The following is a 26,924-nucleotide window of genomic DNA, read 5'->3' as shown; positions in this document are numbered from 1 at the left end:
ACCTAGGGGAAATTTAGAGTGTCCAATGAATGTTGCATGTTTTTGGAATGTGGGAGGAAACCGGAGGTCCCGGAGAAAACCCAAGCAGGTACGGGGAAAACATGCAAACGCCACACAGGCGGGGCCGGGATTGAACCCTGGACCTCAGAATTGTGAGGCCGACGCTTTACAGCTGTGCCACCGTGCCGCCCTCCAATTAATATAAGAGCTGGAAAATGATGCTGACGTGTAATTACCTGTGAAACTACTTTTACCCCTCTTCTTGCGGCTGGTGACGGTGAGGAACTCATCGGTGAGCAGGTCGAACGCGGTGGCCCGGCGGTCCGGGTCGGGCTCGAAGCAACGCACAATAAAGGCCTTGGCCTCTGGTGACATGGACTCTGGGATCTCGGGGTGGATCTTAAACATGCCAACCTACAGACAAGCAAACGCAACAGGCAGAGGGCGTCAGCCGTTTTTGCCCAACAACCTTGAACGTAGAGTGAAATGTGGCTCAGTTCAAGCAGAAAACGCTCTTGGCAACACATGTGCTAAAATTTCTCGCCGTTGCTGTTAAGGAATGTTGACCTGCGACGAGCAGTGAGACATTCCAAAGGGATGAGAGGAAATAAAATTTAAAAACCTCACCTTTGATTTACAGTTTTGTGACTCTACCCTTCAGTAAAATGCGAACATATTCCCATTGCGCATGGAATTTTCCTCTTTTGGAAGACAATGAAATTCACCTCTGGTTTAATTCACGAGACGAGCTGATTTGACGGGGCTTTAACGACTCAACCTAGTATGGAATATTCCATGATTCAGTCTCATATGGGTGTGCACTAATGCTTTCCAGACGACTCTTAAAGAACTGCACCGTGCTGTTTGCGCCGTCGACACTGGCACAAGAATTCGTACAAGTGCCAAGCGGCACGCTCACGTCAGTGACTTCAAGGAAGGACGCACGCAAGCAGGGAGTGGAAAACACTTGACATGTCGTGTTTGTTTGTGTTTCAACAATAGTTCATACTGAGATAATGTTTAAGGTTTGTACTTGGCGTGATCACGTTACAGAGAGGAATGAGCTCATTCACGTTATTTCTTTCCACAAAGGCAAAAAAAGAAGTGATCTCATGACATGGAAAATTATTTCCGTAGGAGCGTGAGATACATTATAACAGAAAAATTAAGTGATGACGATAAAGAGATGGGCATATTAACTTAATAGTAGATGAATCATCGAAAAGAATTGCGACAATGTGACAAATTTGCTTCTCAGAATGACTAATGATAATTTTTTGGGGGTTTTGTTTTGACCATAGTTGTCGGAAATGGCTTATTCTTAACTTTCATTCATTACGCGAATAACTTGAGTAGGAACAAGTTAGAAAAGGAATCCGTTTAAGGGTGCAAATTCAGAAATCAGAATGCAAAATCATGCTGAACATTGTGTTAGGTCATAGAAGCATCCATCCTCTCTACACGTACAAAGCGGTCCACTTCGACGAAAATATTGTGAGTAACGCACTGCAAGTAATTTTTACCTTAAACATAGCAGCCTGTGGTTCCCCTAGTTCATAGAAGGGAGGTTTCCCGGTAGCCATTTCTATAATGGTACAGCCCAGAGACCAGATGTCTGCTGGCTTGCCATAGCCTCGAGGACCTTTGTCTATAATCTCAGGAGCCATGTACTGCAGTGTACCTAAAAAGTACAATAACAACATAATAAAGTGCCCATTAAAATAGCGTAGTGAAGGTTGAAACCTTCAGGAAGTGTCTCTAAGAGTACATAACATTTAATCTATCTTCTTATTTAAATCAGTTATTCACTTAAAAACCCAACAAAAGGGAGGTGATGTGGGGTTCCGATGGTACCCATCCACCCATTCATATTTGTTTTTCTTTGATCTTATTCTTGTCTCTCTACAGGAAATTTGAGACACACGTTCCCTTACAAAAGGATTAAAAAGTCAATAGTCAAAAAGTTGTAAAAAAAAAAAAAAGAAAATTGGAAAACATGTGCACATAGAAAATAACATATGACACTGTTGAGTGACTTGTTTAGGTTCCCTGAATGACATCGTAAAGGTTTAATGCATGTTCTTGTAAACAATTATGTTATAATGAGCTTGAAAGGGGCTTTCAGCAAGAACAGTTCCTTCCAGAAATAACACGCTCAATGAACGAACCACTTTGTGCTATTAATAGCTGGCTGGCTATTCACTGCGCTGAGTAGCGTGCACGCCGCTAAAAACAGGGACACTTTTAAAGCGGCCCTCGCGTCGAAAAAGGAACAGCCCTGTTTCCTGAACAAGCACCGCCTCGCTTCAGGGTAAATCCCCTTCTGCTTGACTTGGTTGTCAGGCGCTCTAATCCGAGGTGACAAAAAGTCTGCTTGCAAGTGGCCTATATTGCAGGGGTGCAAACCGGTCTCATCTGACCACAGGCCGCATGCTAACCCATCCTGAGCCTCAGTGATGTCACGGCCTTGATTAGTGCTCTTGAGAACCAAAAACAAGTGGACCGGTATGGGGGAAACCATATTGCTCAGTATTGCTGTGCATCATTGAGCCGTTCGTCTTTCAGTAGTCACTGAGAGCAACAACAAGCAACGATTTGGTAACATGACACACATCAACATAAGTCAGTTAGATCGCTGATGAAAAGCTTTCAGCCATCCATTGATCCATCCATCCATCCATTTTCTTAGCCGCTTATCCTCACAAGGGTTGCGAGAGGCAGGGTACACCCTGAACTGGTTCCCAGCCAATCGCAGGGCATATAGAGACAAACAGTTGCACTCACAATCGCGCCTATGGGCAATTTAGAGTCTCCAATGAATGCATGTTTTGGGATGTGGAGAGAAACCAGAGTATACTATCATACAAGATTATCATGATACAGCAGTACAGCGAGTTTGCATTTGTCTCAGCGCTTATCGTGTGTTTACTAAAAGTACTACGGCTTCATACATCATTCAAAAACATGCATGAAAGGTCATTGAAGACTCTAATTAAACTTAATTATGTTAACAACAGCAGCTACGCTACATTTACTTTTTATGTTCTTTCTATTTGAAGATGGGTAAGGATCAGTTCAGGGTGTACCTTGCCTCTTGCCCAGAGTCACCTGGGATAGGTACCAGCACGCCCGCGACCCGAGTGAGGATAAGCAGTTTGGAAAATGAATGAATGAATACACATTTTGTGACGCAAACTCACGACTACAGAACGGGAGTGGAACATGGATCACAGCTTTGCTCACTCTATTTCTTGTTCTTCTTCTTTTTTTTTGCTTTCGGCTTGTCCCCTGAGGGTTCGCCACAACGTGTCATCTTATTCCATCTAAACCTATCTCGTGCATCTTCCTCTCTAACACCCACTGTCCTCATGTCCTCCCTAACAACATCAATCAACCTTTTCCTGGTCTCCTTCACCCCTCACATTCATGAACATATATTCTGTTTTACTTCGGCTAATGTTCATTCCTCTCCTTTCCAGTGTCTGCCTCCATCTTTCTAATTGTTCCCCCGCCTGCTCCCTGCTTTCACTGCAGATCACAATCTCATCTGTGAACATCATAGTCCAAGGGGATTCCAGTCTAACCTCATTTGTCAGCCTATCCATTACTACCGCAAACAAGAAGGGGCTCTGCGCGGATCCCTGATGCAGTCCCACCTCCACCTTAAATTCACACCTCACCGCTTTTCTGCTGCCCTCATACATGCCCTGTACTATTCTAACATATTTCTCCGCCACATCAGGCATTGGTCACTCTATTTCCATACTTGTAAGGGTAACATTATTTTACTACTCTTTGGAATGTTCTATTGGATTTGGTGCCTCGGTAATAATGTGAAATATGAATTAAAAATCATTCCCGACTGCCAGGAATGAAAAAAAAAAAAAAAGACTTTTTATGAAACATTGTGTCCAAGGGAGAAACCATTAAGATTTATTGTGGATGTGGATGCTTTATCCATTCAGCAGTATCGACACCTTTTACATACAACTGTTTTGCATAATTGAGCACATTTAATGCTCAATGTCTTAAATTTGGGTCACAGAGAGGGCACATTGAGTCAGTGTGTACCTGTGAACGTCTCAGTGCAGGGGTTAATCCCAGCCAAGCGCTTCGATGTGCCAAAATCGGATATCTTTAGCACGCCGCTGTAGGTGTTGATTAGCACATTATCGCCCTGGAGATGGAAAATATACACTCAGTGAGAAGACCAACACCAAAAGTCTAGCTAATGAACACAGATTGATGGCGTCGTTGAGTCCAACTGAAAGCTGTACCGGAGACATACACGAGGTTACATAACAGGTTTGCATACGCCCATGTCATTAAATCTGGCAGAAGATAAATTTGTTGTTGTGACTACATTAGGAAGACGTCGCTGACTCTCATGACTGCAGTTGGTTGGCATCGATTTAAGTTATGAGAACAAATGCATCCAAATTTACAGTAAAACCCTTCTTGTTTCTATTAACGCAGTCCATCTTTCAAGACTTGCGGTTAGTCAGAATTTATAGATTTCTATCTATACCGCAACAAAATGAGTAGCGCGAAGAAGCGGCCTCTTTGTTATAGTACAGCAAAACTTTGTGATTGAATATTTCCTGTTCCAATACAACAGAGTAAATCTATGCATGTAAGCATTGTTTTATGCTGTTTTATGCTGTTTGTTAGTGTTACAGCTTTGTGTGTTAAAGTAGCAGTTTTTTGCTAGCAGACCTTTGTTTGACTAATGTATATTGTTGGACATTTTAGTATTTAAAAATACAATGTACAATATACCGTAATTTATGCCCAACAAGACGCAACTTTTTTCACACGCTTTCAACCCTGCGACTTATGCGGTGATGAGAATAATTTGTGCATTTTTTCTAACGGCCGCAAGGGGGCACTTGAGCGGAAAAAGTAAGCGTGAGACTGGTGGAATATATGTGCCGTGTTGCAGTGATTTTTACCGGTATGTTTTTTATTTAACCGGCTCTGTTTGCGCCGCGCTAGCGTTAGCACCACGCTAGCATTAGCGTTGGCGTCACACTAGCGTGTTGCTGCTGTGTTACTGCCACGTCTCAGTGATTTAGGTTTTTTTTTTTTTTTTAAACCAGCCCTGTTAGTGCTGTGATACCGTGTTGCTACTGTGTAGCTGCCGGGGCATTTTTTTTTTCTCCCACCAGCCCTGTTCGTGCCACCGTGTTGTTGCTATGTTAAACTGAGCTAAGATATTAAAACGTAGAAATTTCTTTTTGTGTACAGTCTTTCTTTGTAAATATCTCGTGTTTCAATGTGGGTTTCAATGTGGGCACACTGGGTCTGTAGGCCGGAAATTACGGAACTGATTTTTATTTGTGAGTTCTTGAGTAAAATTCATCTAAGCATGACGAATAAACAGTTTTAAGTGAGCACTCTTTGTCTCTTATTTAGAGAATTAAGTGTGTATAAAAAAAAACCCATTACATCCTAATGAATGTCTTAGAACAGAACAAATCATCTCAATACCTTGATATCACGATGTGCGATCTGGTTGTCGTGCAAGTATTTGAGGCCCTCCAGGATCTGCCGTGTGTAGAAGCCTATAGTGGGTTCGTTGTTTTTCAGAGGCCCCCACTTGGATCTGAGCAATGCAGACAGACTGCCTAGGGAAGGAGGCACAAGCAGAAAGAGTCCATTGACCTTGACCTGAGGTTCGCTTCATGGTTCTGATTAGTCATTAGGAAAAAGTACAGATACAAATTAATAATTTTACCTGGACAACGACAGCTTTGACATCATGTTGCTGTTACACTGTCTTATAATAAACAGTAGTAGCATCTCTATCAAAAACATGGCCGCCTCAGAAGGGGGGACACTTTTCGGGCTGTGTTAGCATTACAGTTGCTGCCCCAATGAGTGTTCAGAATTGCATGCAGTTCTTGTGTAAGTTTGCTCATTGCATTATAGTCAAAGGGGTGAAAAAAAAATCCCAATTGAACCAAAAATTAGATTTTTGTGAAGAAAAAATGACACATTGTCCAGCGCTGATTGTAAAGCATGTTTACACAGTCTTTTTGGATCATTGCACAATTCTTCTACTAACGATGCTATTATTATTATAAATATTATAATACATAGTAATTGTGCAAACACAGTGCCAACAGCCTGCTTACCTCCAGGCACCTGTTCCATAAATATCTTGATGAAGCCGTTCTCGCTGATGGAGCCGAGATACTGGACGATGTTCTTGTGCTTGAGGTGCTTGTGGAGGGCAATCTCCTCATGGAGGGGCTGAGAGTACCTGGGAAAGAAATGGATGCGACAATACAAACTAAATATAGATAACTGATACCAGTCATAATATTATGACCATTTCCATGTGAAGATATCCAAAATAAGAACGATATAAATGGGTATAAGGTGCCACGGTGAATCAGCCGGAAAGCGTTGGCCTCACAGTTCTGAGGTCGTGGGTTCAAGCCAGGCTCCACCTGAATGGAGTTCGCATGTTCTCACTTGTGCCTGTGTGGGGTTTTTTTTCCGGGCACTCCGGTTTCCTCCCACATGCCAAAAACATGCAACACTAATTGGACACTCTAAATTGCCCCTAGGTGTGATTGTGACTGCGGGTGTTTGTCGCTATGTGCCCTGCGATTAGCTGGCAACCAGTTCAGGGTGTACCCCGCCTCCTGCCCGTTGACAGCTGGGATAGGTTCCAACGCTCCCCGCGACCCTTGTGAGAATAAGTGGCTAAGAAAATGAATGGAGGGAAGGATGGATAATTTTGGAGTTTCTGAATAATCTAACAGATGTAAATCTGTCGTGATACAGTGATGCCTTAGTTCTCAACCACAATCCATTCCAGAACATGGTTCAAGAACTGATTTGTTCGAAAATCGAATCAATGTTTCCCATTACAATGAATGGAAAGAGAAATAATGCGTTCCAAGCCTAAAAAAAAAAAAGCCCGTCTTTTTAGAGCATTTTTTTTTTTACTTTTCCTGATAATAAACTGCATAGTAGAAATAAATGTATAGCTAAGTACTTTAGATGATAAAATAATTTAAGAAATATATTTATTTTTTGCTTAAAATGTATGCTTTAGTAGTAAAGTATGCTAGGCTGGGAGTGCATTGCCGTATTTGTAGCAACTCGGCCCCCAGCCTTATAAACTTTTTTTGTTAACAAAAGTGCAGAATAACTGTAAACAAGCAACTTGCCTTCTTTGGAGCCATGATTGGGGGTTAATGCGGTAGTCCTCGATAAGAAGAAAAACAACAGTCACTACCGAAAACAGATTTGTTCGAAAACGGGGACGTTCAAGAACCGAGGCTTTACTGTATTTGTTTTCCGCTTCCACTAACACTTAGCTAATTCCATCACTTCAGGCTTCTTTATTTTACTTGTGCTCCTCTCCCAAAGTTTCCATTGTGATAAACATCAGAGCAATTTAAAATGCAAAACTCCGTTTTAAAAATGGTTATCGCCACCACTTTTACACATATGGCCAACAGCGTGTGCGTTTTTGTCGAGGGAGTGAACACGGAATTTAGTGCAGACTACTTGTCCTTATTCACCCAAATTCTCAGCGCTATGTGCTGCCAAAACATATGGTGAGCGGATCAGTGTGCCAGTGTCATCACTGAGTCTGGGAGTCTGCCTGCTAGACTTCTTTGCCCAAAGCAGCCTGTCACGTAAGCTCAATCCAAGCCACAAAGCGTCGACACATTTTTTTTGATCTGCGCTTCTCACTTTCACTTCACGGGGGAAAACTTGCAAATGACCATACGTGCAGTAACGGAGCTGGACAAGACGAGACTCGTCCACGGCGGAAAAAGACAGAGAGCCCTCCCCGATTTGTAGAGCGGTTCGGAATGTTTAAATGTGACTTAAAACGTTGTCTGCACAGTTAATAGGTGGTGACAGCTCGAGTCTGAAACAAATACATTTACGTTATATCACTTCCCTTGGAAAAATAGTTTTGAGACTGAAAAACAACTTGGAAGTCATTCAAGTCACAGAGAGGATTGTGTTAATCTTTGGTGGATTCACTTGAAAAAACAGTACAGTATATAATGAATGACTTAGTGACACAGGCCACATTGCTACTAAATGAAAAGTTATTAAAAAAAAAAAAACAATACAAAGGTTCCATCTCTCACCTGCTGTCTCTCTCCGGTATCTCCTTGATGGCCAGTCGGACTTGGTTGCTGAGGTCTCGTCCCGCGTACACCACTCCAAAGGTTCCCTTTCCCAGAACGACCCTCTCACCGTGCTCATCATACTCATAGTCATACTGGAGAAGATAAATTCATGCACCGGATTAAATGAGTAAGATTTGCACATTTTTGGTTGCTTTTGCTTACCGACTCTCGCGACTGTTGGATCTGATTATTGTCATTTTGTCATGGCAGTAAACACAAATTGGCAGCCAAGACAAACAACCGACAACAATTAAGAAGTAAGATAATAGTTTTGACTTGTCAAACATGTACAAAACAGATCCGCGTTCTGACATCATGTCTTGACATAAACTTTGTGGGATCCTTTTTGTGTGCACCAAAGTTTGTAAATGCACGGTACAACAATTTGGACATTAAAGGTACACTCCATGCTTCTGCTTACTGAAGGAGGCCACCATGACAGTCAAAAGAGTTCTGTAAAGTTGTCATGAGCCACGCTGGACCACGGCCAAGAGGGGTGTGGCCACTGTCCTGGCTGGTGACACCTGTCACCGCTCACTGTTTCACATTGGGACTGTAATTAGATGGTGTATTTAAGTTGGGGTTTTGGTCACTGGCTTCCGCCAGTTCGTTGTGCCAAGAGTTTGTGAGTTACATTCACTGACAGTAGGAATCTCCACCACTGAAAATAGTGCAGTGTTGAGTAATCCTCGTCACCGAGTTTCTGTGCCACTTCAGCCTGAATAAAACTTCGCCTAACATCATGTCCTCGTCTTGAAGTCCTGCATTTGGGTCCAGCCCTGCACCGGAGGTTCCTGACAAAAGTATATCCTTCTTATTGCTAGACATTGTATTATTAACATAGTTTTGAAGATGAGCTCCAACAATTGTGCGTTCTTTGGGTTAATCAAGATCATTTCTCATGGATCCAAGAGAATTCAATATGGTAAGACGTTAAACAATCAAAACAAATTATAATGTCACATATTTAGTATAAATCTATACATAATGTCTTCTCTGTGTATGGAGACTTCTTTCAAGATTTCAAAAACATGCATGTCCAGTTAATTGAAGACTGTAAATGGGTTTGAATATGATTATAAATTGTTGTTTGTCAATATATGGACTGCGATTGGCTGACAACCTGTTCAGGGTGTAGTCCACCGCTGCTCCAAAATCAGCCGAAAAAGTCTCCAGCTCAACCGCAAACGAGATTTGATTTGATTGAGGTATTGATTATATTTGCTATGGGAAATTTGCCAATAATGCTCCAATGGTGAGTGACGTATGAGCGGCCCACCTCCAAGGAGTCAGTGTCACAGTCTCCCTCGTCTGGACCCCTCCATGCCTCCTCCGTGATGCTGTTGACCAGATCGCAGAACCTGACAAAGAAATGGCTGCTTAGTCCAAATTCTAAAATCACTATTAAAACACATCTTAAGCTGTGTGTGTCACTCCTCTTTTCTGTTTTAATCAACTACTTATTCTCACAAGGGTCGGGCAGTATTGCAGCCTATCCCAGCTTGCTATGTCTGTGAGGCGGGGCCCAAGTCACCAGCCAATCCAAGGGCACATATAATTTAGATCAGGGGTGCCCAACTAATATTTGTAATGGGTCACATTGTAGTTACGGTTTCCCTCAGAGGGCTGTCATGAGTGTGAAACCATAAAAATCTTAAATTGCCTCATCATATTTGCACACAAAATTTATGAACTAGATTTGTATTCAGAAATCATGGGGAATGGGTTTTTCAACACAAACATGATTGTAATATTTCAATGTTATCATTTATGACATATGAAAATTTTGGTACAGCTTTCCAAAAGAATCACGAAGGTTGACACACATGATCTGCCTTCATGGGCCACATAAAATCATGTGGCGGGCCAGATCTGGCCCCCAGGCCATGAGTTTGACACCTGTGCTTTCGATCAACCAGCATTCACACTCACATTATGTGCAATGGGCAATTTAGAGTCCCCAATAAACCGACCATATATGCTTTGGAATGCGGGACAAACCCTTTGAAAGCAGCGGGAAAACGTGCAACATCCACACCAAAAAACTTGGAGCTGAGATTCAAACACAGAACCCTTACATGTGAAGCAGGTGTGCAAGCCACACACAGAGTATAAAACATATGCATTCCAGCATAGGATCAAAGGGCCATTATTGTAAACGATATTGGCTGGTGCTTTTATCCATCTGGTGCGACTGTATGTTCGAAAGCACACCTCCCACACACACAGCCAATAGATGATGACCTTTAACACAACCTGGGGTTGAGCACGTTGTCACGCCGTCGCGCAGCGTGCGCATGTCAGTGGCGCACGTGTGCATGCGCAAGCTCATGACACTTGCACACGTACACGCAGCAGCGTGAACGGTTTACTCGCACTTTGCACCTTCCTGTTCACCACGCCATCGCACAATCCCTCCTTTACGCTCTGTTATGCAAAGAAGAGCGCCATGACAACAGCGGCCGTGACTCACTGATGGTCACATGCCACATCACGGCACCCTGAACGCTGGGTGCTCGGCGTGTGAGGATCACAAACGGGAGAAAAATGAAGCAAGGTGCGCTGGCATGGACGACGACGTGTGAAATGTAGCACCTGAGGGCTGAGCTGACATGAGAGTGCCTCAAGTGTGGGTCGTCATTACGCGAGAGACAAAACCTCCTCAGAACAGAAATAGTCGACAATAGAGACTTGGAGATTTTTAATCAAGGGAGGTGTCATAAATGGCGAGTGATTTTTAAGCAATAATTTTTTTAGGGGTTTTTACAGTACAGTTTTGCAGTAATGAGAGGGAACAGGAGCCTAGGAATACTTTAAAAAGTGTTTAAAATATCTTTCAATATAGATTTTCATGTAGTACTCTTTTACATTCAAGGAACCACTCGTGGAGCTTATGTTGCTTTGTTGTACTGTTTTGAATTTTATTGTTAGTGGTCCGTCATTTACATTAAATTGTTCATTGTATGGCTTTGTTTATGACTGATGCAAATTACTTGATTACAATTGTGTGCTCTCCTGTCTTCTGTTAATGATACTGATAAAATGTTAACAAGCACAATCTATTTGCCGAATGACGCTAAATAATTCTGATGCATTTGGTAGCCCCCCTGCATACAGTAAATGTCCCCAATCATTTGAAAAATAGGTCATGTTTTAGTGGGAGTGGGTGTATTTAACAGTTTGTTATTGCATCAAAGCACATATGAAATGAGATATGAAAGGATCTGTTGCTTCATCTTTTGACTGTCAACACTTTTTAATACCTCACATTCAAAAATCAGCACAAAGATATCCGACACACGTTTTACATATCGGACACAACTTATTCACAGACTCTTACTAATCGGCTGCAGCTTGGTAGGTCACGGCCCTCAACGCCCCTTAAAGGCACATATCTGACAAGAAAACTACAGTATGTACAGTAATGACACTTTTTATATCCGTTTCTTTATGGACACTCTTTTTTTAAATTATTTTATTATTTATTTGTTTGTTTGTTTTTACCAGTATCTGGTGGGCTGGAATGGATTGATATCATTGAAATGAATTTCAAAGGGAAAAATGGAGTTCTGTTAAGTGTGTGTGTAGGTATATTTAAGTAAATTGAGTTCACCAACCTTTTACAGTGCATCTCCGTGCAGAAATAGATCTGGAAGTCCTCCGCATTGTGAAGGACGTATAAGAAAGCACTGCGCTCGTCAAACTTGGAGATGCTGGGGGGGGGGGAAATTTATCATATTGCCATCACAGCAAAGATGACTCACGCAGTGAATGAATGGCATCCACCATTAAATCTCTGCTTTGACAAGAGAGCCAGTTTGCCTATGCAATTGCATATCCCGCCCACCTCAAGTACCTAACTGCAGAAAGACGCTCTCTGATATGCAAGCAAAAGGATGCACTGTACTATCATAATAAAACAAATATCAATTCACCAACTGAATGCAAACTTCTATTTGTTGGCTTGAAAGTGGTCTGCAGAGGCAGACAACAGAGTGAACGTACAGTACATGTGGATGGATAGCTTGCTATTGTGTCTGACTGGCTGTGTGCAATCCGAGTGGGCTCGGAGGAGTCGTTCCCTAGCAACATGTGAGCCCTCCATTTCTCTGTGCTGACATGGAATTCCTCAGAGAATCGCAGAGAAGCACATTTTACTAAGTGACCAAAGCGGACCAGCGTATGATTGGGACACGTGGCCGGGCGAAGCGGCAATAATGGGCACATCTTTCGCCTGTGCATTAAAAACAAATTCAGTATGGCGGCTGTGTGGCGTCAACAAAAATGTATTATGCATGTGTTGTAATCATGGGCTATAAAATGAGGTACACTTGCAAAATCAAACTCTACATACAGGAAGTAAATAAGTTCCCTTTTATACACAGTACTGTATAATGAAACAATTGTACAACTGACCTGACGCCGCGCACAGACGTGGCGCTGAAGTTCCACTCGTGGATCCCCTTATTCTGCAGGGGAATACCATATAAGGGTGCAGTGATTAAACCATCCGTACAGCTTCACACAGTAAGTAAATCACAGCGTCCTGCGTGGAATACAATTTGCCCAGAGCACCATTAGATTAGTTATCCAAAAGCGGGTCGATCAACCTTAGAGTAATGAAACACATTAGCAGTTATTTTAGTTCATTAGCTTCAGGCAGAGGATGTAATGAGCCACTCAGATATAAGGAAAATGAGGAAAGGAGAGCTGATGCGGGATGCTTATGTGGTGTAATCAAGCAATAAAGAACAGAAATACGAGGTATAACTGATTAATACGAACGTACGCATGAATAAAAAAAAAAACGACAAATAGAAAGCAAACACCGCCTTTGACTTTAACTTATATATTTAAAATATTAAGAAGAATACTGTGCCGTTCCTGCCCTTTAAAATTATATTCAAATATTATTTTGCTACTATAAATCATGAGAGCACGCCAAATTTCCTCAACAACGAGCCAAAGATAGTGCTCGATTGGATAACTTAATGACCGATTCATTGCAACTTGAAAGTATTAGAAATGAACCACACCTTGTCATCAGGAGTGACGTGCCAGATGGACACCGTGTTGTCATCCACATCTTTGTTTATGGACAAATACGACGGTTGGTATACTTTAGTAGGCTCCAATATCAACACCTGGGCATGGAATAAAATGAGCTTGTTTTGCAAGATGTAGCTTACTTAGCATGCTCCTTAAGTAGAACTAATGTATATTTAGCTGGCTCCACTCACAGGGAATCGAACAGAGGAGACGTCTTTTTTCGTTGCCTCTACGAGAAAGTCCATCCAGAAGTTCATCAATTCCAGTTTTGGGACTGGCTGCTCTACGCTGGGTTTCTTGAAGTGCTGATAGATCAATATGGTCTCCACCAAGGAACGAAGATACCTGCAGTCAACCAGACCCAAGAAATGAACCGCAAAACTCCGCACCCATCGTACAAGTTCATTATACGTAAGTCTGCTAAATTATTTTAAACAGACTGAGAAAATAAAAGCGAAGGAAGACGCGACTTGAGCAAATCGTGATATTTTCAATATTCCAAATAAGACAAATGCTCGCACACGGGCCACAGATGGCAAGTAAGCTCTTTGAATCGAAAGTGGGGCACATTTTAGACCATGGACACCTGCTGGAGATGGATGAGCCCAAAAGTGTTTTTTTTTTTAATTTGTGTGTGTGTGTGTGTGTGTGTGTTTTGGCATTCTCATCACAAACGGTCTTAAGTGCCTTCTCACCAGATGGGTGCTTTGAGTTTGAAGAGCTTCTCGGAAGCCTGGATGACCCTGGTGTTGTCGCAGGCCAGGATGCTGGCGCCCAGGAAGAAGCCCACATCCCAGTAACTCTGTAACTTGTCCAAGCTGCCCTTTTTACCAAGGAGGCTGCTCAGCTTCACCCCTGCAACAAGATGAAGTCACTGTCAATGCTGAGGGACCTCACACGGATAACTGATGCAGGGGGTTCTCATAATTTATCTCATTCATTATGACGCGCCGTTCGTTAGGGCAGCGACGTATGATGGAGTTGTGCATAAATCAGAAAGAGGTGAAGTGCTAACACAGCAGTGAGGTCCACATGGATGAGGATTTAATGTACAGTAAAAAATAAAACAGTTCCTGCATGGAAAGGTTGCAGCACATAGCAAAACTGTGGTTTATGGCAAAACATAAGCAAGCTTCAGAAAGGCCAAGGGGCCGGGCTAACGTAAAAAGCTGCAGGCTGATTCCTTGCATTCCTGAGTTCGTCTGAGCTTTCCAGCCCGTGACGACCATCTACTTCAACCAACAAAGGCGGATCAGAGCAATGAAAGTAAACCGCCACCTTATGAAACGAGGAAGGACACCAATTTGCTAAGCATGTGATTTCTCTGTGTTAATAAATCGAGTAGATAGTCCCAAATTGATTAAAAGAGAAAACTGAAAAAAAATCCTATTAATACTACCATCCCACACGGATTGGCACTTTTGTGTAACAGCATAACAAAAGGGTGGAGTAGGAATTTAAAGACAGAACATGCCTCTGGTTTCATGACGCAGGATTTCTGCAGGATTTTTCTCATCCAATCAGCAGATAAAATGAATAAGTAAAAACTATCCAATGCACAATTACAATTACAGGCATCAGGTGGAGTAACAATTAGAAAGATGGGGCACGCACTGGAAAGGAGAGGAATGAAGATTAGCCGAAGTAAAACAGAGTATATGTGCATGAATGAGAGAGGCGGTGGGGGAAGAGTGAAGCTCCAGGGAGAAGAGGTAGCGAGGGTGACTACTTCAAATACTTGGGGTCAACAATACAGAGCAATGCAGAGTGTGGTAAGGAAGTGAAGAAATGGGTCCAAGCGGGGTGGAACAGTTGGCGGAAGGCGACTGGTGTTCTATGTGACAGAAGAGTCTCCGCTTGGATGATGGGCAAAGTTTATAAAACAGTGGTGAGGCTGGCCATGATGTACGGACGAGAGATGGTGGCGCCGAAGAAACAACAGGAAGCAGAACTGGAGGTAGCATAAAATGAAGATGTTGAAGTTCTCGCTTGGAGTGAACAGGTTGGATAGGATTAGAAATGAGCTCATTAGAGTGACAGCCAAAGTTGGAGACAATTTTAGAGAGAGCAGACTTCGATGGTTTGGACGTGTTCAGAGGCGAGAGAGTGAGTATGTTGTTAGAAGGGGGCTGAGGAAGGAGCTGCCAGGCAATAGAGCAAGAGGAAGACCAAAGAGAAGGTTTATGGATGTGGTGAGGGAAGACATGAGGGCAGTTGGGGTTAGAGAGGAAGATGCAGAAGATAGGCTAAGATGGCAAAAGATGACACGCTGTGGCGACCCCTAACGGGACAAGCCGAAAGGAAAAGAAGAAGAAGAATGGAATGTACAATTAGATCATGTAATGATCTATCAATGCAGTAAAATACGGCCACATAGATGTTATCCTCAGTGTCGATAGTGTTTCCCATTGGATGCTATGAGGGTTATGTGGTTGTTTCAATGCACAATATCTAATTCGATTTGTTTTATGTTTAGTTTCACAGTAGCCTTTAACTTTAACTTCACAGTAACAGTTTTTTTAACCTTTAAAAGTGGCAATGAACAGCCTGGTTAGCTGATCATTAAGTAAGTCAATCAGGCAATTTGTATCTTACCACATGGATGAAGTGATTGATGAAGGTCCAAATAATTCAAAGTTGGTAAGAGGTCAAAAATCAAACAAAAAATGTTGACTCACCCACTTTGCGAAGCTCGAAAGAAGTTTCAAACTGGTGTCCGGCCGCCAAGAGCAGAACAGCGTAGTTGATCCCAGAGTGCAGTGTTGGCTCCGACTCAAAGCCCATTTTAAACCTTGACAGATAAGGACAAATAACTTTAATAAACACGCTTCTTCCAAGAAATACGTCATCTAAATTCCTGAGCAGCTTCGATTTGAAATAACAGACGACTCTGCGTGGCTCCTGCAGCGTCGCCAAACGATTCAAGTTGGAAATCGCAATTAGAGGAATATTGAGTTGGGGGGCCACAAAACGACAGAAGCATTTATGTAATGAGTAATATGTTCATCTGAGGGAATATGAAGGTTATTAGGAACCGCTGCCTTATTGTGACAGGCCAATAAAAGCCAGATGGGACTCGCCGCAACACTTCGACAGATATGAGACCTTGAAAGCAATTTCCACTAAACAGCAATCAACAATTTCATGTTTTGTTTTTTTTTTTACTCGCTCTGTGACAGATTTAGCTTATATAGTCTTGTGCAAAATGCCCGACATTATTCCATATACTGGAGAGCAGGGGTTTCAAACTCATTTTGGTCGCAAGCCAGATTGGAGGTAAGGTTTCCCTCAGATGGCTGTTATGACTGTCCATTCATCCATTTATTAATTTTCTTTGCCGCTTATCCTCACAGGGGTCACGGGAGTTCTGGAGCCTACCCCAGCTGTCACCGGGCAGGAAGTGGGGTACACCCTGAATTGGTTGCCAGCCAATCGCAAGGCACATAGAGACAAACAGCCGCACCCACATTCGCACCTAGGGGCAATTTAGAGTGTCAAATTAATGTTTCATGTTTTTGGGATGTGGGAGGAAACCGGAGTACCCGGAGAAAACTCACACAGGCACGGGGAGAACATGCAACCACCACATAGGGAGGGCCGGGATTGAACCCAGGTCCTCAAAACTGTGAGGCCTACACTTTCCAATTGCGCCACCTTGCCGCCCGTTATGACTGTGAAACCAGAAAATTGTTTAATTGCTACAACATATTTGCACATGAAATTTATAAGCGAGTCATGGAATCAGAAATCAAGGGTAATGAGTTTTTCAACTATTGTTCATGTTTGGTGACACAAACATGCTTGCAATATCTCATAATTTGACATTTTAGTACAGATTTGAGCAAGAATCATGGAAGTGTGAATATGTTTACCCATTCCTTTGTTATCTGAAACACTTTGTTTATTCTGTATGATGCACTATTAACAGTGTTTTCGGGTTCCTTGTCATCATCTGCTCAACAAAGTCCTGAAATCTGGCAACGTGGCTCAATTCTTTGTGTGTAGCTGCTTTGGTGATGAAATTTCACATGCGCGCACGCACAAAGACAAACAGTCGGCCTCGTCGTCCGGCTCACCAGTGCGTGCCGCTGTCTCTGCTTTGAGTGTCCGTGAAATGCGATTCTAGGAACATGTCCTTGTAGATCCGCCCTACTAGGCAGTAGATGTCCGAGGCCACCTGCTCCTCGCCGTCCACTAGGGGCAGCATGATGTCCAGGGCCTTCTGTCTGTCGCCCGTCTGGTTCCTCCTATGCGCACAAACATGACACAAAATCACATTGGCAGCAGAAGCAGCCACAGTATAGCTGTTATCTGTGACTTCGCTGTCTGAGGTCTTGATGGCTCTTCACAGAAAAAGGAGACAAGTCAGGACTTGTACTGGAACTTCATTCAAATCTTTTATGTTCCATTGTTGGCTACGTCTCGGATATGAATCCCAATACGAAATTATCTATTGTTTCCTTGTTGTGGCAATTCTGTTTTGTTGGAACTTTATGAATGTTCGGAATTTGTCACACGAGATCTCTCCAATGTTCCGCCTTGAGCTTTGGAAACATAACAACACTTCCTTGCAAAGGGCAAGTCAGGAAGAGCCAAAACACTTGGCTCCCTGCAGAAATATTTCCAAAGCGCTGCCAAACTGTGGAGTGGCACGTGTTGCTGCTTTTTCTGGTACAACAGGAAGAGCAGCTAGTCGGGGTGGGGGGTGGGGGGGTCTTTTGACATGCTGTGCAATGTAAATGTGACCTATAATAAACTGCTGATTTAAAATCCTAAAATCTGCAAGAATTAAATCATGGTGCAGTAACACAATTTGCTTTGTCATAAACATTACAAATACATTACACCTGTATCGCAAATGAATAAGAAATACAAGACTTATAACATTTTGTGCACCTCAATTTTATTTCAGTAGCTTCCTATTCGTTTGCATAATTCAAATAAGTGTGGGTGCATATGCTTTCACTTTACATGATTTCACTGACAGTTTAAGGAAGTGACATCTTGCAGCAATAAGACTAAAAAGGGAAGGGCTTTGCAAGAATTTCGGCAGGGAGGAAATAAAGTGAACGACTGTTAGAAAAAAGACAAAAGTAATGCTTTTGAAATCAGGGAGAACTGAATGTGAACCTTTGAACCTTTAATGTGGTATTGTCCAATTCCAAATTTCCTATTCTTAAGAACAAGGAGACCATACACAATTCGCACAGACGCAGAAATTCAAACGCGAACCTCATAACTGCTAGGCAGACGGACTACACACTCGGTGCATCCCTGAATAAGTTGTTATTGATTATCTTTTTTATTCAAATACTGCACAGAACTATAAACAGTAATGTTAGCGCTAATAAAGATACTGTAAATAAAGTAGATGATGAGTAATTTCTTGGCATTAAAATCCAGTGTAATATAATTATGCTCATGAAGCTTGTTTTTTTTTTTTTTTATAATTCAATATATTAGCAATCCACTCAATGACTGTAAAGGGTGAAATCAACTTCATCTGTACGTACTGTACTTCACTTTCTATTACTGTAGTATAAACCATGGGGTCCAGCACTGTCCTTTGCGTGCACTTGTTAACTCACCTATTCAGCGCAAAGGCATAGTGGAACTTCACATGTGGATGCGCCACAAGGTCAAAGGTCGGGAGCTTCTCCAGGGTCTCCACCAGCTTTACCACTGACTCATAGTCCTACACACAACACACACGTGTCACTTGACATGCAAGGACGACTGAGGCATTACCTGTCTATGCAAAACTTCAACAATCGCCTGGCCCCGATCCCATTTTTGCTGCTCCTGCGGTGGTGATATCCAACGAGTGCTTAATAATTCAGCACAACCTCAACGCTCGCAGTCGCCATGAATGATTCATGAGGTTGAGTGCGCAGACGTTGACATTGCAATGCAGAGACTCCAAGGGGAAAAAAATAACAACAACAACAAACCCCAAATAAGAGATCGTCGGTAGATCGTCTTGGCTAAGAGCTCTCATGTGGCCTTCGCAACAAGATCCCACTCACAAATGGGCGCTGCATACCACTACTCGTGATATTGGAAGAACTGTAAGCCGCTGCAATTGCATCACTTGTATTTGATTACGTGAATCAGATTGTCTGTCTGCACAGACGTGCATTCGATGCGTGGGTGTGTTTCTTCTGGTTAAATTAAAAGACTTGAAGCAAACAGTTTTTTAAAAACATTTAATTTGCTCAAGTAAGAACATCCATCCATTCATTTTCTTAGCTGCTTATCCTCATAAGGGTTGCAGGAGCGCTGGAGCCTATGCCCAGCTGTCATCGGGCAGGAGGCGGTTACCAGCCATTCGCAGAGCACATAGCAATGAGCAACAGTTGCACACACAATCACACCTATGGGAAATTTAGTTTCCAATTAGTGTTGCATGTTTTTGGGATGTGGGAGGAATCCGGAGTTGTCGGAGAAAACTCACGGGGAGAAGATGCAAACCCCACACAGGCAGGGGCCGGGATTTGAACCCCAGGTCCTCAGAACTGTGAAGGCAACGGTCTAACCAGTTCCTCCACCGTGACACCAAGATGTATTTAAACACATATTAATAATGGGGCGGCATGGTGTCTCATATGGTAAAGCGTTGGCCTCACAGTTCTGAGGTCCCGGATACTATCACGGACCCGCCTGTGTGGAGTTTGCATGTTCTCCCCATGCCAGCGTGGGTTTCCTCCAGGTACTTCGGTTTCCTCCGGCATCCCAAAAATATGCAACATTAATTGGACACTCTAAATTGCCTAGGTGTGATTATGAGCGCGGTTGTTTGTCTCGATGTGCCCTGCGATTGGCTGGCAGTTAGTTTAGGGTGAACCCCACTTCCTGCCCATTGACACCTGGGATAGGCTCTAGAACTCTTCACTCCCTTCATGAGGATAAGCAGCGAAAGAAAATGGATGGATGAATGGATGGACATTCATAATGATAAAATGCAAACGACCATTAAAATATCATTAAAAAACAAAGCATTTTACTTCAAAGTTTGACTTGATTTGCAGGTACTGTGGGTGTACTCTAAAATTAAGTAAAATAAAATGAAATTTAAAAAAAAGCAAGTGACTCAAGACAGTAATCAAAGATTATTAATAATAATTTCCATTGGCCAGAAAAGAAAGATTTTATGGCTCTGACAATGAAGAATGACTTCTCGACTGTAATAGACACTTGCTAGTCATTGGGGATTTCATTGGGGACACGTGCACAAAGTAATAAGATCCAGTACGAGAGCTATACCCTTCCAAAGTATTATTAATTTCACTTTCAGAGATAAATTAGTTGAGAATCATTGTGGAACTGTTGTGCCACTGGTGCAAAACTGCAAAGCGCAAAGTCTCGTGCAGGTGCACCTGACCTCCAGGAAAAGCAGATGTTGCGGTGGCAAAAAAAAAACAAAAAACAAAAAAAAACATCTCTCACATTGAAAGTGACACAAAAGGAAGCAGCTTTCATTTAGCGATGGGATGGAACCAGCTACCCTTGCAATGTCTTTTTGTTTGTGTCCGTTACCTGGATGTCTCTGTAGGTCAGTAGCAGGTTGATGACGATGTCCACCGAGAGGCACTCCACATTGTCCAGTCGCTGCTGGATTCGGCCCAGCTCGGCGGCCAGCTCAGCTCCGGAGTACAGCTCCCGAGCTTTACGGATCTCACTTAGAGTCGTTTCGCGAAAATACTGGCTGTGGGAAAGTGGCAGAGAAAACAAATCTCATGTGTATCCTGCTCTTATACAATCCTGCTCTGTTCATTTCTGACTGCGTCAGTGATATTTTCATTACTTTTCAATGTGGAAAATTATGCAAGAATGCCGTAGTAAATTAAAGGAGAATTGATGATGAGCGGATCACGCCCATTTGCCCCTTGGTGACTGTGTGCATCATGTGATTGGCATCACAGGAATCAGATCAGGCACTTCCTGAACAAAAACTTAGTATTTTCCATCCATCCATCCATTTTCTTCACCGCTTATCCTCACGAGGGCCACGGGGAGTGCTGGAGCCTATCCCAGCTGTCAACGGGCAGGAGGCGGGGTATACTCTGAACTGTTTGCCAGTCAATTCCAGGGCACATTGGGAGAAACGGCCCCACTCACAATCATACCGAGGGGCAATTTAGAGCGTCCAATTAATGTTGCATGTTTTTGGGATGTGGGAGGAAACCGGAGTGCCTGGGGAAAACCCACGCAGGCACGGGGCGAACATGCAAACTCCACACAGGCAGGTCAGGGATTGAACCAGGTACCTCAGAAATGTGAGGCCAACGTTTTACCAGCTGATCCACCGTGCCGCCCTAAGCATTTTGTGGAGGTTACTTTCGGCTTGTCCCTTTCGGGGTCGCCACAGCGTGTCATCTCAGATGAACGCACAATTTTTACACCGGATGCCCTTTCTGACGCAAACCCTTCTCAGGGAGTGGAGGCCGAGTGGGATATGAACCCACAACCCCTGGTTTACCAAACCAGTGCTCTAACCACTGAGCTACGGGGCCTCCCGCCCTAAGCATTTTGTAATATGGAATTTTCAAAACATGCCGCACAATTCACTTTTCCATTAAATTTTACTACGGCATGTTAAGTAATGGCGCCACTGTTAAGCTCAACGGCAAGAAACAATATTACAACAATTTTTTGGGGGGGCGAGGGGCACACGATGGAACTAATGTGAATGTTTTGTCTTTATTTATTATAATGCCATATGGCGTCCTCAATTTATGATGGAAAGAAAAAAACAGAGAAATGGATCTGATTAGATGTGTGCAGTGCAACTAGTACAATGAGGTCATGTTACCTATTATGAACTTCCTGTTCAGGGAACAGCCCCCCACCATTTGCTTTCTCACTCTCAGATTCTCATGCAGCGCTCACCTGAAACGCCTGAGTTAAGATGACCTTGAAAGTTTTGGTTTGGAGCAACTACTGAGTTGGCAAAGCAGAGACTTCAACGCTTCACTTCACAGCTTTTGTTTTGTCAGCATGACTTAGCAACATCAACAAGAACGCCCGGCGCAGACATATTGCAAGGAAATGAGAAAAGAAATATCGCGGCCTCGACGGTACTCACTGCGAGCTGGCCTGCGAGACTTTGAGCAGCTGGATGAAGCGGTCCAGGAGGGGCATGCAAATGGGCCCCAACAGCATCTCGAAGCTGGGCTGCATCAGTTCGGTGAGGCCCTTCATGAGGCTGCCCTCGCAGCAGTACACTTTGTTGTGCGGCGTCACCATGTACGGGATAAAAGTGTAGTTGGCCGAGCAAGTCTGTTTGGCACAGGGACAAGCACTTTTGTGGAACTCTGCTCAATTTCTTCAACATTTTACGACTTCCTTGTGAGTTAACTGTAAGGCAGGACTAAAAGTGCGACACCCCTGCTACGTTGAGGATTTTTTAAAAAAACAGTTGTTTGAAGGTTTATAATTATATGTTCACATTTAGCTATCTGACTTTTGTTGGATGGAATTTTATTGTTTGGTAGAACATGCTATGCTATGGTTTTTCCAAAATGGAATGTAATCCTTCTTTAATAAATCCGGGTTCACTGGACGGAGGAGGTCAACAAGTCAGAATTTAAGCAACATTTCCTGCGGAAAATGAACTACAGAAGACATTTGAATATTACAGCTCATTAGACGTTTTTTTTTGTGAGACACTTCAAGTTTTCTATATTTCACAAGTGGTCAACTTCTTTTTACACTTGTATAAAAATGTATTTCAGAAATTTACAAAAATAAAAGACTCCCTAATTCTGTCTTGCATCATTGCAGGCAACATTATCAATGAGTCAGGGATTATTTCGATTCCCATTATTTCCAATCGGGAAGTTCTGGGCAGCGTCCTGGAACGAATTCTCCAGCACCTTTGTGGATGCAATGTATTTTAAAATGCATTCTACTCTTAATTAAATCCAACATGCAGGAAGCTTTGTAATAAATAGTACACAATATCTATTCTTCCCATTTACGTGCAACTTTTATCATATTATAGCGTGCACGAATCATTTTTTTCCACACACTTGCTGTTTGCCACAAGCTTTCCAGCAAAGAGAGAAAAAAAAAGGGCCACCTGGAGGAAGTCGGAGCCATTTCCCCTTTGTGGGAGAGTTAGGAAATGAGGTGATGCTCGGCCTCAGATCTCCGCACACAATCGAGTGTTAAAAAGTTGCAGACTAAACAGGCAACAACATCAGACCGGGGTAGGAGATCTGAATCTGCCGTCGCAGTCCCAATTTGAGGAACGTCTCTCCAAAATCAGCTCGGAACCGTTCGTACTGCTCAACTGATGAAAAAGCCCCTTGCTTTTCATTTGCGGCAGTTGCGGTATTCAACAAGAATTTAGCGCGTGCGTGTGCATATGCCGTTGTGTGCTGCTGTTGTAGCGCTCAGTCTAGATGCCAGGACAGTTTCACCAGAGAGTAGAAGTGGCTTCTATTTGTTTTAACTTCTCCCTAGCCTGGAGCTTTGTGGCGTGACCCTGCTGAATAAACAAGGATTCAAGCACATGCGGTGTTTGCAGACGGGGAAAATAAAGATAAAGAGGCAGGACATCTACTTGTCCCTAAGACACATGCAAGCTCATTCTAAGTAGCCACCTACGGAATGTCAAGCATTTGGTTAACTGCGATCATGTGAGTGAGTGGGTTTGCTTTCCCCAAATTTTTGAAATGCTCTTGTCTGCTTGGGAAAACCACTGTGAGAAAAAAAAGACATAAGAGGAATGAAGGTGTGCCTGTGAATCAGTAAAAGGAGTTGATTCACCTCAGACTCCCGGCGACGCAGCGGGGATTGGTGACGTCATTGTCCCGGCAGAAACGGACTTTCAAGTGCACCAAGACAGCATGCAAAGTCCCCACGCTATATTTAACTGGCCGTGTGAGATCCGTGCCATCGGGAGGATCGCATGCCCGTGTATCATTTGAAACAAAGCTCAGGCGGACAGTTGCTTGGATGAAACACGTTTCATTTATTGAATTTATTGGCAGAGAAGTAAAACTGGCAACCAGCAACAAGGGAACTGCTGATGGCATTTAATTTTTTTCCCCCTCACTGGCCATAACATTAGGATACCTGACACAATCCAATACAATATCTTATGAAGATAATAATATTCAGTTTTGAACGACACTGAGATGTATTAAATTAAAAATGTGTTCATTATTACGGATGAAGTTAACAGTGGTGTTGATCTGCACCTACGGAGCTAAAATGTTGGTTTCCTTATTTATTGACATGCAACATCATTCAGTGCAGTTCTGTGATAAATGCTGGTATAAATCTGGTTAAAGTTTTATTTTTATTTTTTTGTTATTAAATAAAAATCTTTAGAACTTTGCGTAGCAAAGATTTTTTTAAATTATTTTGTTAACATTGAGAACGCTTTATTGACATTTTTACGAGACATATTCAGTCATTTTTAAAATCTATATTAGCATCACTATCCATACATACATTCATTTTCTCAGCCGCTTATCCTCACAAGGGTAGCAGGATTGCTGGAGCCTATCCCAGCTGCCAACGGGCAGGAGGCATGGTACACCCTGACTAATGCCTTCAAAATCAGCCATTATACTGGTCTAATAAGTGCTGTCACAAAAGGGGAGGGGGCTTTACTTCTTAGATTTAAACAGATGCCGAGCTGTGTACTTTAATATTCAAGAATGAATGAAAAGGGACGGATAATTATTACGAATGATCAAAAAGGCAATTAATATTGCATATAAGTTATTTTGTACTATTAAATGCCGGCAGCTCATGAAGGGCTCGAAAAGAAGGAAGCAGGCAAACTAAGTGCACATATGAGCACTCTTAAGGCAGGTGTTAATCAGTTCAGTATGAGTCAGTGTTCATGCAGCAAGGCCGCCACCTTTCACTTCATGCCTGACACTTATTAAATCACTGCTTTTGGGAACAAAAAAATCCTTTTCATTTAACACTTCCGGAATTTGGGGAGTTAATGCCCCGCTGCTCGTTGAACATTTTTTTTTAATCTTAGATGGCCCACATTGTAAAGTAGATGTATGCACCAGCTTTGGTCATTTCACAACAAAGAATAATTGTCATGACGACATTTGTTTCAATGGTCAGTATTTTGGAATTCATTCTAATTCCATCCTCTAGTCTTATAGGATTTGTATAACTATGCTGGTTATATGGAGTATATTTACTGATACCAATGAAAGTATTGTTGTCCAGAAAAACAAGGTGATTAATCATGGTTCACTCGGCTCTTATGTGTGAGTGATGGGTGAGAGAGCAAGAGAGAGAGAGAGAGAGAGAGAGAGAGAGAGAGAGAGAGAGAGAGAGCGAGAGAGAGAGAGAGATTTTTTTTCAGTACTTACAGTGTTTTTCTGGCAAATTATTTCCTGTTGGACAACAAAAGAAAAAAACACATTTAGACATTAAAACAGAACCCTTTTATGAGCATTACTCGAATAAATAATTTTTAAAAAAGCATGTTAATTTGTACAGTGCGACTTAAAAGGTGAAGTTACGATAGAGACAACTGCAGAGTTGATACTGTATACCCGTATATATGTACACACACATATATAATTAAAATGTTTTTTTCATTTTTTATGATGATTAGCATATCCAAATTGTGATTATTGGGGAAGTGTATTGGGCTGCATTTTAACGCATCAATGATCTCATCATGGACAATGAAGGGCAAGGAAGGAGGAAAAAATAATGTCCCAAAACTGGGCTTCAGGCTGGTATGGTTGCTTAAAAGCTCCTCATTGTCGCCTGCAAGTGCCCCCATGGCATGGAGTGAAGGCGGAAGAGGGTGGGGGTGGGGAACAGTGCCACGGGATTTTCCAATACTAATTTCATGACTACGACAAACTACTATGTACGTGATGGTTTTTACACATCGTGAGGTTCCTCCTAGTTCTGTTCAAGCAATGCTCTGGGGCGCAATCTAAAAAAAAAAAATAAATAAATCAATACATATAATGTAAAAAGTATAGTATTTGTAGTAGTTGTGTGTTGTGACAAGATCACGTTAGCTTTATGTTAAAAACAAATGCACAAGTACACTTCCCTTCTAAAATTTCTCTCAAATTAATCGACTTCCATTAAATTTAATGGCGCATTAAACTGTCAATCAAATAATGGCCCACCTTGACAACCCCCCCAATATAGCCTTTAATCTGCAATTTTGAGATTAAACGGCCTTCCTTTTTGTTTTGTTATTGTAGTCCTAGATGCTATTTGCAACGACAGCGTACCTGGAGAGACTGGAGCGACTCGGAATTGGTGTCACAGTACAGGATGATGTTGTTGGCCATGCTGAAGCTCTCTCGGACTCCCAGGTGGTAGAAAAGAGACGGTTGGCGGAAAGCGTCTGTCATCTCCACAACAGCGATGTCTGATGGAAACGAGATACTACTTTATTGGTGCCAGGATGAACACTTGGAGGTCATGCCGTTTGGAGAACTTTAGGGTTTATAATACATTGGCAACAGTTGCTTCACAGACTTTAATATTACAGTTGCATCGTAATAAAACAGAATATCGTTGAGTACATTTATTTCACTACGATTGGCTGGCAACCAGCTCCGGGTGTACCCAGCTTCCTGCTCGAAGATAGCTGGGAGAGGCTCCGGCACTCCCGTGACTCTTGTGAGGCTAAACGGCTCAGAAAAAGGAGGAAGGACATTTATTTCAGTAATTCAGTTCATAAAGTGACAC

At 42.5% G+C, this 26,924-nt stretch overlaps 1 protein-coding gene across 3 annotated transcripts in view; it reads right to left on the bottom strand.

Annotated features, from left to right (window-relative positions):
- map3k5 (mitogen-activated protein kinase kinase kinase 5) overlaps window positions 1-26,924 on the bottom strand; it is a 50,586-nt gene that overhangs the window by 6,800 nt on the left and 16,862 nt on the right. For all 3 annotated transcript variants that reach the window (XM_061811592.1, XM_061811591.1, XM_061811590.1), the window contains 19 exons: window positions 26,462-26,601; window positions 25,571-25,594; window positions 22,303-22,496; window positions 20,754-20,922; window positions 18,806-18,912; window positions 17,294-17,464; window positions 15,896-16,008; window positions 13,913-14,072; window positions 13,409-13,562; window positions 13,205-13,312; window positions 12,585-12,637; window positions 11,786-11,881; window positions 9,448-9,529; window positions 8,127-8,260; window positions 6,138-6,265; window positions 5,491-5,627; window positions 4,072-4,177; window positions 1,524-1,681; window positions 237-414 (listed from right to left, as the gene is read on the bottom strand). In XM_061811592.1, coding sequence (XP_061667576.1) covers window positions 237-414; window positions 1,524-1,681; window positions 4,072-4,177; window positions 5,491-5,627; window positions 6,138-6,265; window positions 8,127-8,260; window positions 9,448-9,529; window positions 11,786-11,881; window positions 12,585-12,637; window positions 13,205-13,312; window positions 13,409-13,562; window positions 13,913-14,072; window positions 15,896-16,008; window positions 17,294-17,464; window positions 18,806-18,912; window positions 20,754-20,922; window positions 22,303-22,496; window positions 25,571-25,594; window positions 26,462-26,601 — 2,412 coding nt within the window. The remainder of the gene's footprint in view (window positions 1-236; window positions 415-1,523; window positions 1,682-4,071; window positions 4,178-5,490; window positions 5,628-6,137; window positions 6,266-8,126; window positions 8,261-9,447; window positions 9,530-11,785; window positions 11,882-12,584; window positions 12,638-13,204; window positions 13,313-13,408; window positions 13,563-13,912; window positions 14,073-15,895; window positions 16,009-17,293; window positions 17,465-18,805; window positions 18,913-20,753; window positions 20,923-22,302; window positions 22,497-25,570; window positions 25,595-26,461; window positions 26,602-26,924) is intronic.

The sequence above is a fragment of the Syngnathoides biaculeatus genome, chromosome 23 (assembly GCF_019802595.1).
Source record: "Syngnathoides biaculeatus isolate LvHL_M chromosome 23, ASM1980259v1, whole genome shotgun sequence".
NCBI classification, from domain to species: domain Eukaryota; kingdom Metazoa; phylum Chordata; class Actinopteri; order Syngnathiformes; family Syngnathidae; genus Syngnathoides; species Syngnathoides biaculeatus.
The sequence above is the reverse complement of the archived record's forward strand: the minus strand, read 5'-3'. Positions and strand labels throughout refer to the sequence as shown.